This window comes from Dromiciops gliroides, chromosome 2 (assembly GCF_019393635.1).
Source record: "Dromiciops gliroides isolate mDroGli1 chromosome 2, mDroGli1.pri, whole genome shotgun sequence".
In the NCBI taxonomy this organism is placed as follows: Eukaryota; Metazoa; Chordata; class Mammalia; order Microbiotheria; family Microbiotheriidae; genus Dromiciops; species Dromiciops gliroides.
Genome location: NC_057862.1, coordinates 1125001 through 1137787, shown reverse-complemented (window position 1 = coordinate 1137787; position 12787 = coordinate 1125001). Strand labels below are relative to the sequence as shown.

The 12787-nt window shown below is 48.3% G+C and overlaps 1 protein-coding gene across 1 annotated transcript in view; it reads right to left on the bottom strand.

Annotated features, from left to right (window-relative positions):
• CFAP46 (cilia and flagella associated protein 46) overlaps positions 1 to 12787 on the bottom strand; it is a 131428-nt gene that overhangs the window by 46410 nt on the left and 72231 nt on the right. The window contains exons 37-41 of the mRNA XM_043988884.1: positions 9591 to 9737; positions 6261 to 6458; positions 5973 to 6079; positions 1801 to 1977; positions 572 to 707 (exon numbers count right to left, since the gene is read on the bottom strand). Of these exons, the coding sequence (XP_043844819.1) occupies positions 572 to 707; positions 1801 to 1977; positions 5973 to 6079; positions 6261 to 6458; positions 9591 to 9737 (765 nt within the window). The remainder of the gene's footprint in view (positions 1 to 571; positions 708 to 1800; positions 1978 to 5972; positions 6080 to 6260; positions 6459 to 9590; positions 9738 to 12787) is intronic.

Sequence of the window (12787 nt, the reverse complement as noted above, 5' to 3'; positions counted from 1 at the left end):
AACATTTGCCCAGGTTTCCTGGGTGGGGGCTAGGAGACAAGCGTGTGGGAAAGTCCCCCCTAAAGTATATTCGGACCTTTTCCAATGGAAGGTTCGCATTGACAAGTTCTCACTCTGCATCATCGGCTGTCACATTCGCGTGTGTTTGCATCTTTCCTGACCACCAGACTGTGAGTAAGTAGGGACCATATTTTTTTCTAAGTACAGGATCTCCCTCCTGCTGAGGTCAGAGCCCATGGTAGGTGTTTCTTCAGTGCCACCTCACCCTTTTTGTTTCTGATGGGGTGACTCCAAGGGACCATCTTTGGGAGAGGATGGCCGTTAACCTCCCAAGATCCTGATTTTTGTCACGGAGCCTAGAGCTACAATGACTTGTACAAGAAGTCAAGAGCAGAAGTGGGATCTGAATCTCCTCTTTGTACTCTACTCTTCCTTCCTGTATGAATCAGGCTCCATGAATAGTTCAGACATTTGGTCAATGTTGAGGGGATGAGATCTGCTGTCAGGAAACCTTCTCAGTGTGCATCTGTCAAAGGGCCCCAGAAAGTGGACCCCAGAGGGGATCTCTTACCTCATTAAGGGGCAGCAGGGACTGAATATTATAATATATTTCTTCCAGGTACCGAATAGCTTTCTGGGTCAAGTTATAAGCTTCCAAGTAATAGCAGACCTTCTCTTTTTCATCAGTCTCATATTTGGCAAATAACCTTTTAAAAAAAGAGAAATAGGTAGCACCCACTCTGAAGGCAAAAGTCAGCGACCCTGACACTATGTGTTGCATGTTTTTGTTATTATTCATCAATTTCATCTCATTCATCAGTTTTGTTGGAATGTTATTGGGCAAAACTTTCTGATTCTTTTAAAAAATGTCCTCTTGAATTGTTGTGCATTCTTTTCCATTTTCCTTTTAGTTTTGTTCATCAGGATTTCTACTTTGCTATTTAGTTGAAGGTTTTTCTTTTTCTAGTTTTAGCTGCACAACCAGTTCATTGATTTGTTTTTTCTCTCTTCTATTGATTAAGGTTTTCAGAGGTATGCATTTTCCCTTATGGACTACTGTGAAGTTAAAAATGGATACTCCACTTTATTTTGTATTATTTATTCATTGAGAATATATTTAACCACTGGAGATCAATCTTTATGGATCAAATGAAGACTTAGTTATAGAGGCCTTGGTGGTAAAGTTTGTAAGCGTTTAACTCCCTATTCCTGTGAGATACAGCTTGATCACAAAAACTCAAAATCTATACATTTTTGCTCACCAAGGAAGAGAGGAGGGAAAAGGAAGATGAGTGAACCTGGTCATTGGATGTTTGCCCACCATGAGAGTTTTCAGAGGATGTTAGCCAACCCTGTTTTTCCCATTGGAATGGGTTCTGGAAATCCCCTCTCTGAGTCACAGTGAATCTAAGCCCACCCTCTATTTCTGGGTCAGACCAATGAAATCATAGTTCAGTTTACATCTTCAACTGTATAAAAAAGTTGCTCTGACTGCCAGAGGGGTCCCTGGCTCCTAAGGAGCCTTGGATCCAATTTATTGGTGATTGCTTGGCACTTTGTGCCTCAGCTTCTCTCTATCACGACACTTTTAGTCGCACCCCATACATTTGGCATATTGTCTTTTCGTCCTCCTTTAATGAAATGCACTATCATTTCTGTGATTCATGCTTTTATTGGCCAGTTCTTTAGGATTAAATTACTGATTTCAACTATTTTTTAATTCTTCAATCGGAGGTCCTTTACTAAATCTAGTTACCGTGGCATTGTGATTAGCAATGCATGACCCCAGACCGAACTCACTCCTTGATCTTGGCAGATTGGAGGATCAGATCCACACAGTGGTCTTTGAAACCATTCTCAAGAAATCTTTTCTCAAATTTTACCAGCCTGTGGTCAATAGCCTCTAGCAAGTACACAAAGTCTAAAGGGTCATCTCTGGCTGAGTCCAGGACAATCTTCAGCTGGATCTGTGCACTCCTGTGAAGGAAGGAACAAAACCCAAATCCACAAAACTCTCTCTTGGTTCTTCTGGAAACACTGATTTATTATTCCTACAACAAAGGGTTTGGAAACTTTTATACCCAAAAATCCTCAGTGTGTCTTCTCTCATGTCCTTTTAAATGGCCAGGCACGGCAGTTACAGAGCTGATCATTTTTGCTAAAATAATCTTCATCTTAAAAATAAATGGTAGTATGGGCAGCTAGGTGGCGCAGTGGATAGAGCACCGGCCCTGGAGTCAGGAGGACCTGAGTTCAAATCCGACCTCAGACACTTAGCACTTACCAGCTGTGTGACCTTGGGCAAGTCACTTAATCCTCATTGCCCAACCAAACCAAACAAAAACAAAAACAAAAACAAATAGTGGGTCATTTTCTGAGGGCAGACAAATGACATTTCTTGTTTTCACTAGGATGCATTTAATAAAGAAGACTCTTACAAGACATCATTACTCATAAACATGGTCTTGAAAGAGAGAAACTGACAAACTTGAAAGTTAATGAGGAAATCTGCAAATGTGAGGAATGATTGGCACTCATTTAATTCCATTGAACCACCATTCATTGAGCTCCTACTATGTCACCGAGAACTTTGTTAGGCACTGGAAATCGACCTTGTCCTCAAAGGGCTGACTTCCTACTGGGAGGAGACAACCCGAGCACAAGTAGACAGATGGCAGAAGACAAAGTAATTTCTGGAAGGAGTGAGGAGATCAGGAAAGGTTTCATGAAGGAGGGGAGCCAAGACTGGGGCAATGTCTAGGCCATTGGGTCAGACATTCACGTCTGTGGTGTCTGCACGACTCTACTGATCAAAAGTGGTAAAGCCCCGGGTGCAGATCATGGTGTTCAAAAACATGACGTCATCGCTGTTTCTGCACTTTTCGCTCGATTCTGGTGAACGGCTCTTGGTGGACGTGGAAGACAAGAGCAACAAAACAGTCATGCAGCATGTGAGAAAGATCCTGGGGAAATTATGACATCCTCACCCAGCAAGGAGACAGAGAAGGAGAAGTCAGAGAGGGAGGAGAACCAGGAAGCGGGGGGGTCTGCTGAAAACCTAGAGAGAAGGGAGTATTGAGGAGAAGACCGGCAGTGCCCACGGCTGCAGAGAGGACAAGGAGGATGAGGGTGGAGAAGAGGCCACTGGATTTGGAGAGGGCAGTTCCTGTGGAATGATGAGGATGGAAGCCAGATTCTAAGTGGTTAAGAAGAGAGTGTCAGGGAAGGAGAGTGGAAGCCCCTCTTGTAGATGCCCCTTTCAAGGACTTCAATGGACAGAAGAGATACAGAATGATAGTGGAGATGGAAGAACAGAGGAAGGGTTTTTGAGGATGGAGGAGACATGGATATGTTTGCAGGAAGTAGGGAATGAGTCGCTACCCACAGAGATATTGAAGATAAGTGAAAAAGTGGGGATGACAGAGGGGGCGATCTGTTGGAGGAGATAGTCTTGGTAAAAAGGCCACCTCATCATGTGTGATGAGGTGAAGGTGGGGGTGAAGGAATGGAGGGGGCAGAAGGCACCTAATAGAAGACAAGGAAGAGGGGGAATGAGTGAGTTCACAGTGAAAAGCCTCATTTTTTCCGTAAAATAGGAGGTTCTTAAGGTTCTCAGCTAGAAGAGTGGGGGAGGGGAGGAGGAGTCCTGGGAGATTTGAAGGATGAGAAGGTTTGGAAGAGCAGCTGGGGAGGAGAAGGGGAGAGGGAGCTGATAAGACAGATATTCATATGAAAATGCTCAACTATAGAACCATTGTTCATTGTTAATCAAACTCAATCAAGTGTGGGATGGAATGTTTGCCTCTTTACTAGACCTATGGGCTCTGCTCCAGGCTGATGGTATGCCCTATCTTGACTCTTACATCCACCATCAGCTGCTGAGTCTGCTCTGCTCCTACCCCAATCTTCTGGGGTGCCCGGAGTGGCCACCTCCTCCATTAGGCTGGTCTCCATTCCCCAGAGCCTAATGCCACCCTCTCAGAATGACCTTGTATAGCCTTGGTCCATGGCTATCAAGAGAGAACATTCACATGTCATTCAGCCCCTTATAGACTGAAAACTCCTTGAGGACAGGCAGTGTTTTGTTTATGTTTGGCATCCTCAGCAAGTAGCACAGAGGAGGAGGAGGGGAGGGGAGGAGGGGAGGAGGAGGGGAGGGGAGGGGAGGGTCTTTCAGCCTTCAAAGCTATCTATCTCCTATCTCCTCCAATGATCAAAGACTTGTCCACACGCAACACTTTGTCCCTGACAGTTGCAAGTCTGGAACAATGGGGAGCTCCCTAAGTGTTTAGATGAAATCTGGAGGCTCCTGCTCTACTGGGGCCTCTTCTCCTTCTCCTCTCTCTCACTTGGTGACCTCATCAGGTTCTCCCACGGGTTTCATGATCACCTCTCTGCAGATGGCTCCCAGATCCACACCTCCAGCCCAGGTGCTCCCGAGCTCCAGGGTCCTGCACTAGCAGTTTGGGCCATCCCAAACTAGATGTCCCAGAGACGCTGCAGCCACCCTGAACTTGTTATCTTTTGTACCAAAGCCATCTGGCCTTCAAACACGCTCAGCCTATGGATGGCCTCACTCTCGTCCCTGTCACGCACCAACTCGGGTCCAGTTCTTTGGGACCTCCTTTTGGGGGAGTTTCTTGGCAGAGATCCAGGCAAGGTTTGCTGTTTTCTTCTCCAGCTCATTTTACAGATGGGGAAACTGATGCCAACAGAGTAAAATTACTTGCCCAGGGTCACACAGCTAGGAAGAGTCTGAGGCCTGATTTGACCTCAGGAAGAGGAGTATTTCTCCATTCTAGTGCCACCTAGCTGCCCTTTTCCTAAGGTCTCAAAGGTACTTTATATTTATTTGTTTACACTTGGTAATTAGGTGTGGATACTTTGTATCCTGCCAATAAAAAGAAGTGTGGCCTCATTTTTATTTTATATCCATCCCCAGGCCAGGGTTGGGCTGTCTGGGGTTTGCATACAGTGGCACTTAATTCAGTGCAAGTATGATGCCCCCAAGATCCCCTGCGGGGAGCCCCCAGTTCATGACCTTCTCTAACCACTATGACCTTTGCTTTCCCTTCTGTCCCACACAGGGTTGGTCATACTCTAGATCATGGCTGTTTTCCATAACTCTTAGACTTCCAAGATTCAAACTTGGGAGCCATCTATGTAAAGGTGATCTTTGGATTCCAGCTCCATGGGAATCCCCAAGGGAGAGCCCTGGGGAACACCCACAAGGATGGATGGGAAGAAGATGACCACCTAAGAATGAGCAGAGACAGGCAGGAGAAAAGTCAAGAGAGCTTTGATGGAAACAACATGGGAAAACCATGATGAAAGTAAGTGGGAGAGAGCGGTCAAGAGTATCCAAGAGCTCACAGGGGGACCACGAGATTCCCAAGGCCATCAGCACGTCAGTGCTTCTGGGGCAATTGCCTTGGAGTCCCCGGGTCCAAACGACAGGGTTAGAGGGTGAGAAGTGAGTGGGAGGTGAGGGTGTGGAGGTGCTGGAGACACTGCTGGGAGTCTGATGGTGAAAGAAAGAAGAAATCTTACCAAAAGCTGGAGGCAATGACCCTTCGAAGATATAGGCAGCCCAGGTGGGTTTGGAGGCAGGGCAGGAGCTTAGAGACCAGAAGAGACTGAAGATGAGAGAGCGACAGATGGACAGAGAAGGCCCCATTCAGAGCCATAGAGATTAACCCTTCCTGCCACTCCTGCGGAGAGTTCTCTCAGGAATGCCACCAGGCCAGGAAGCTCAGCGCTTTGGGAAGGGGCTTTCTAGCCTGTCGGGAACCACACACACAAAAATCCAGAGAGAAGTCCTGGGAGATTTCCCTTTGATCCCTCACTCGAATTATTATCAGAAGTATGGGCCCAACCCAAGCCGGTGCTATCACCTGCCACCCAGTTTGCATTTCTAGACAAAGACACACAAGGTGTTGTCTCTCTTCACTATGTTCCTGGGGGAAAGTTACCTGGCTTCCAGAGATATGGCCAAGAACTTCAGGGTGGACTTCCGGTTGGGTCTCTCTTGGATCAGAGACAGGAAAGTATCAATCGTCTTCTGGATAATGTTGGGAATCTGGGGACCAACAAGACAGTTCAGGTTCATCTCCGAGGAAGCTGGAAAAAAGGCTGGGGAGAAGGCTTGAGAGTGGGTAAGGGGGAGGAAGACTCGGGTAAAGAGGGAGCTCCAGACCAGCAGCTGTCTGTCCTGGAGGCGGTGGTCAGAAGGGCTGGAGGAGCTCTGGGAGATTTCTTACCAGAGATTCTCTTCCTTTCTCTTGTGCCAAGAGTGTCTCTATTAGTGATACTGTTGAGTGATACCAGAATTCTTCATCTCCTCCCAGGATCTGGGCCTTCTCAATCATTTTCTTGGCCTGTTCATATCTTAATTCTTTCTTTGCCAGTTCAGCGAGAAGATATAGGCTCCTTGCCTCTGCACAACCATCCCCGAGCTCCTGAAAAACAGAAATACACCCATGGACACAGGTGTAGACAAGACACACGCACACACACACACACTCACACGCACACACAGGCATAGACAAGCCACAGGCTGCGCTCGCGTGAGTGCACACACACGCACACACACACACACACACGCACACAGGCGTAGACAAGCCGCAGGCTGCACACACATGCACACACACACTCACACATACTCACACACACGCGCATACATGCACTCACACACTCACACACATGCACACACACATGCACACACATGCACACACATGCACACTCACACATGCGCACACTCACACTCACACACACACTCATCTTGGTTGATGAGAGCCAAATGAATCCTCTCGCAAGTCACAACATCACTGATGTCTCTGGTCCTCTTTGAAAACGAAAGAACACAATATCCATGACCTTCAGAAGGACCTAACAGCTGGAGGGGCTCAGAAGAATTCTTCTTCAATGTGCCTGGTGCTCGTGTCAGCTCAAACAGTGAGGAGATTGGCTAAAACCAATACAACCAATTGAGCCAATACCATGTGCCAAGCACTGCTATGAACACAGAAGGCTTGTCTTGGGACAGTCGGTCAAAATGAAGGTCAGAGCCCTGAAGACTGAACACCAAGGCCATTTTTACTGAGGGATCTCACTTTTTTATTCCTGGCTTTACCAAGAACCCTTGTTGGAAGCAGTCAAGGGCAGCCTCACCAGGCACTGAAACCTCCAGCCAAAGCAGCGTTTGGGGCTTTAAACATTTCTGGCAGTCTGGAAGTCTTGTCCTCATGAAAGAGTGATGAATTCTGACAAGTAGATTGATGTCCTGAGAAGAAAAACTACTCCAGGATTATAGAAATTCTCAAATGGAGGTGACATGTGGTCCCATGAACTTGCATCATGATGGGTGGAGGAATTTGTTCATGGGTTAAGATCCTGTGGAAGCCCTAGTGAAAGTGGAAAACAGCCTGCTTGCTTGTTGGCAACAGCTGGAGGTGCATAAAAGTGATGTGGGTTGGGTTTTTGGTTTTTTTTTTTTTTTGGTGAGGCAAGTGGGATTAAGTGACCTGCCCAGGGTCACACAGCTAGTAAGTGTCAAGGGTCTGAGGCCGGATTTGAACTCAGGTCCTCTTGAATCCGGCCGGTGCTCTATCCACTGCACCACCTAGCTGCCCTGAAAGTGATGTTTCTTGAGGAAGACTTCATGGTGAGAAGCCTGTGAAGTGGAAGTGCTGATGTGAAGGTGCAAGCTGACATCGTGCAGCCCTGTAACTTTGTCTCCAGTAATTCCCACCCTCCCGCAGGGGCTTCTCGTTGGTGCTGCTGCCAGTGTTGGTATTATTCTTGCTGTTGCTGCTTCTTAAAGAATGGAGGAGGGGAGGGAGGAAGGCATGGGCAGGTTAGAAGCATTGTGGTTTCTGCGGCTGGTCACGGTGCCATGGACTTTTGGGCTTTCTAGTCGTCAATGCAAGTCAGCAAGCCTTTCTTAAGAACTGAACCTGTGCCAGGGGCCATAAGCTCTGTCATTACAAAGAAAGGGGGAACAAGCCTCTGCTCTAGAGATCGCAGGCTAATGAGGGAATCATCCTGCAAACAACTTAACGTTCAAGGGGGCTGGAAAGAGCTTCTTGTAGAAGATGGGGTCTGAGTTGGGTCTTGAAAGAAGCCAGGAGGTGAGGAGGGAACATGTTCTTGGTATGGAGTTGGTCAGAGGATATACCTGGAGGTGGGAGATGGAGGCCAAGGCTACTGGAGCCCAAGAGATGTGGAGGGCAGTAAAGGGTGAGAAGACTGGACAGGTCGGAAGGGCTGAGATTGTGAAGGGCTTTAAACACCCAACAGAAAACTCTGAATTCTATGCTGAAGGTGACAGGGAGCTGTGGGGGGCGTATATGTGACCTGGTCAGACCTGAACTTTCAGAAGATCAATCGGATAGCGGAGTGGAGTGGAGAGAAACTTGAGGCCACTAGGGGGCACCATAGTGCATAGAGCGCTAGGCCTAGAGTTAGGAAGACTCGCCTTCATGAGTTCAAATCTGGCCGCAGAGACTTACTAGCTGTGTGACCCTGGGCAAGTCACTTAACCCTGTTTGCCTCAGTTCCTCATGTATAAAATGAGCTGGAGAAGGAAATGGCCAACCCCTCCAGTATCTTTGCCAAGAAAACTCCATGGGGTCATGAAGAGTTAATTAGATGTGACTGAACAACAGTAGCAGTGGTCTGAAGGAGGAAATGCGGAGGGCCTGCCCCGGGGTGAGAGCAGTAACCGAGAAGGGAATGTACAGATAGAGTCCAAAGGACCCGGAGGCTTGATGCTGCCTCTGAGGGAGGAGTGGAAGCTCACACCTGAGTGTCAAGTTGGCTGACTAGAAGGAGAGGGCTGCCCTGCACAGGGGTGAGGAAGGTGGCAGGAGAAGAAAGAAAATGAGTTTGGCTTGCAGATGTTGCGTTTCAGGTGTCTATTGGAATCCAGTTCAAGATGTCTAAAAGGAGGTCAGCACAAAGACTGGGGCATGATGGGCAGAGCTGAGAACCCTTAGCATAGAGGTGCTCCTGAAATCCATGGGAACTGATGAGGTGAGGGTCCAGGATGGAGCCCCAGGGGACATCTGTGATTAATGGGGGTGATCTGGCAGAGAAGCCGGCAAAGCGGCCTGAAAAGGAGCAGTCAGAGGGGCAGGGGAAGCCCCAGGAAGAAGCCCTGTCCCAAAACCTGGAGAGGAGAGAAGATCAAGGGCGAGCAGGTGGCCAACAGTGTCCAAGGCTGCGGAGCCCAAAGAGAGGGAGGGCTGAGAAAAGGCCACGGGATGTCCCGCCTGAGAGGTCACTGGTCACTTTGGAGAGGGCGGCTTCAGCGAGCGCTAAGTCTGGGAGCTACAGAGAGTCAAGGAGAGAGTGGGAGCAGAGGGATCCACTGACTCACAGCATGAGAACCAGCACTTGGCGCTTGTCCTAAGCCCCGGGGGCCGTCAGGACGGAATCCATCCTCTATCTCCCATCTCCAACCTCACAGGAGAAACTTCTCCCCCAGTCGCTGAGACGAACGCTCAGAAAAGCTTTGCTTTCAGGTGTTAATGACGCGCTGGAGAAATCTGGGCCCCTCCCAAGTGCTGCCAAAGAGGGGTGGGACTCACCCGAAAAGCCACCTGGGCTTCTGCGAGGAGCAGCCATGCCGGCTGATAGGAGTACATGTGGAGAAGCACTTCAGCCTTGTACATCCACAGGTATGGGTAGGAAATGCCATGGAGTCCTTTCCCTGTCTGCTCATTGATCTCCAAAACCTGCAACACAGCCTAGCTCTTACCGGGATACGTTCTCTGAAATAACACCAGCCAGCATTTATATGGTGCCCACTCTGAGCCAGGCACTGTGCCAAGTGCTTCACAATGATCTGATTCGATTCTCACAATGATCCTGGCAAGAAGCTGCTGATATTACCCTCATCTTACAGATGAGGAAACTGAGGCAAACAGATGAAGTGACTTGCCCAAGGTCACACAGCTAGTAAATGTCTGAAGCTGGATTTGAACTCAGGTCTTCCTGACACCAAGTCTAGTGTTCTATCTAATGTACCTCCTAGCTGCCTCCAATCGGAAACACTAAGGAAAGAGCTCAAACAAAAATGAAATGTGACAAAAGCAGGCAGGATTTGCCACCAAAGGTAGTACATATTCAAAATCCTGCTTGATCCAGCCTAGTTGGCTAAACAAAGAAAAGTCCAAATTTGTGAAAGCCAACCCCCATTTCTCATCAATGGCTCCCTGAACACAAGGGAGTCTGACAAGACATGTATATATATATATATATATATATATATATATATATATATATATATATATATATATATATATATATGTATGTGTGTGTGTGTATACACACATGTGTGTAAATGTGTGTGTATATACAGAGGTATATATACATGTGAACATTGGGCAGCTAGGTGTAGCAATGGGAAGAATGCTGGGCCTGAGTTCAAATCTGCCCTCAGACTCTTTTTAGCTGTGTGACCCTAGGCAAGTCATTTAAACCTCTTTGTCTCAGTTTCCCCATCTAAAACTGAGCTAGAGAAGGAAATGGAAAACCACCCCCATATCTTTGCCAAGATATGGCACAGAGAGACAGACTGAAAAATGACTGAACAACAATAATAATACATGGAAGACAGAGAGAAAGATTAAGGGGGAGAGAGAGACACACAGAGGGGGAAGGAAAGAGGGAGGGAGGGAGAGAGCGAGCGAGCGAGAGAGAGAGAGAGAGAGAGAGAGAGAGACAGAGAGAACCATGTCCCCCATGAGTCTCATTCCCCTAGTCTCTCTCCCCTGCTTTGTTATGTGAGATCCTTGAGGTCCAAGCCTTCTTAAGAATGGCAGAGACTGTGAGTGCCCCTTAGTGGCCTGAGATGGGTCTGGTCTGGTTGTACAGGTGTGAGAACATGTATTTCCAATCAGTGCTGCTTGCCCACCTAGCTTGGTCGTGTCTCTACCCCCCATTTCACTAAAGCTGGGCTGTGGTGGTCTGGCTGAAGAGCTCTCAGAGAACAGAGGAAGGACTGACCAAAGGTCCAGGACTTCTTCTTCTCTAGTAATAAAGGATAGAGACCCTTCACTTTCTCTTCCAGATAAGAGACCAATTGGAATTGAATTTACACACAGGTGCTAAGTGCCTCCCCACAGACCTCACTCAGCCTCTGCCAAGCAATAGAATGGTTTCTCCAATTGGGAGATGCCCCCCAGCCCTTCCTCCTATGTATTCTTGGTGGGATCCCCAGCTAGCCTTTGGCACCTACTGAAAGGCCCCTGTCTTGGAAATCAGCTCCTAACGCACTAGTTATGAGCCATCAGAGCAGCAAACCTTGGCCAACACTCATTACATCCTCCTCAAGCAAGCCACAGAGCCACTCAGCAGTTGCCTCCACTGGTGGGCCTCTTCTGCCAACCTCCAATACTTCCACTTTGTCCCACAAAGGAGTTCTGGGCAATTGCCCCCCCCTCCCCCCCGCTTTGTACCAGCCACTCACCTTTGGAGTCCAGATTCCAAACTGGCCAGCTGGAACATGAGGCAAGCCTTGCAGGGTTCACTAAGCACATACCCAGAATGTGTGAGCTGCTCATCTCCAGGGGTGAACTCTACCTGACCTTACTGTTATCTGTGGGACATCCCTGGCCCACCCGTGGCACTGAGCCAAGGGAACCCACTCCATACGGTGCTACACCAATTCCCTGGGTCTGGAGTTCTCAGCCAAGACCCTTCAGATAAACCCAGCATGGAGTGATTTGAGCCGCTTGCAGGAAGATGACTGGAGTGAGAAAGACCTCTCAAAGTGTCTTAGGGAAGGTCATTTCTTCTTCTCCTAGCCTCTCCACCAAACTCCTGGCTTACATCTCTACCTGCTTCCCCACCCATGCAGACAGCCCTCCAGCTACTCCTGACATCTTGGCTTCTCCCGGGTACCTCCATTTTGAGTTTGGGAGCTAGACTGGACTTTTCTCCCTCCCTTTCTCCACAGCGAATCAGTCGACAAGGTCAGACTAGAGCAGAGAGGGTACAGACCTAGGTCCTACCCCTTTCACTTACTACCTGTGACCTTTGGCAAATCACTTCCTTTCTGTGGGATTTTGTTTCCTTGTCTGTAAAACTGGGATGATCCTAACACCTGTGGTATCTAGAGGATCTCATGGGATTTGGGAAAGCTGCCAGAGAGGAGGTGCACTGAACTTCTCAATGACTCTCCCCTCCCTCTGTCTCTTGGTCTTCTCTTCGTTCCCCTCCCTGTCTCTCCTCCCTGTTTCTCCCCTCTCCCTCTCTCCCTCCTTTCTCTGTCTCTGTGTTGCTGTCTGTCTTCTGCCCTTCCCCCTTTTGTTTCTCTCTTTCTCTATCTTATTGCTCCCAACACTGACACAGCTGAAGTCATTCCTTCTCACTCTGGTCCCTCCCACAACCCACCCATCAGAGCTTCCCAAAGGCCATAGAAGCCACTGTGGCTTCTCATCTGCTGTTGGATAAAGTCCACGTCCTTCAGTATGATGGACACTTTCTCCATGAAGCCGTCCCAGACTGCCTCAGATTAAAGTGCCGTCTCCCTCCTTTGCAACAGCACAAAAGAGATATCCTGTAACCCCCAGAGATCTGATCAATCTGGCTTGCACTGTGAGAGGTTTATGTGTGCCTCATGTCTCCCCAACTCTGTGGCTAAGCCTATTGGCTCCCCCAGCTTTGTGCCAGGCATAAGTGCACATGCTGGTTAGTCATTGACTGGGGACAGACCACTACCCTGGATGCTGGATGAGCTAACAGCTCAGACACCATGTGAGGCCTGCCCTCAAAGGACTTG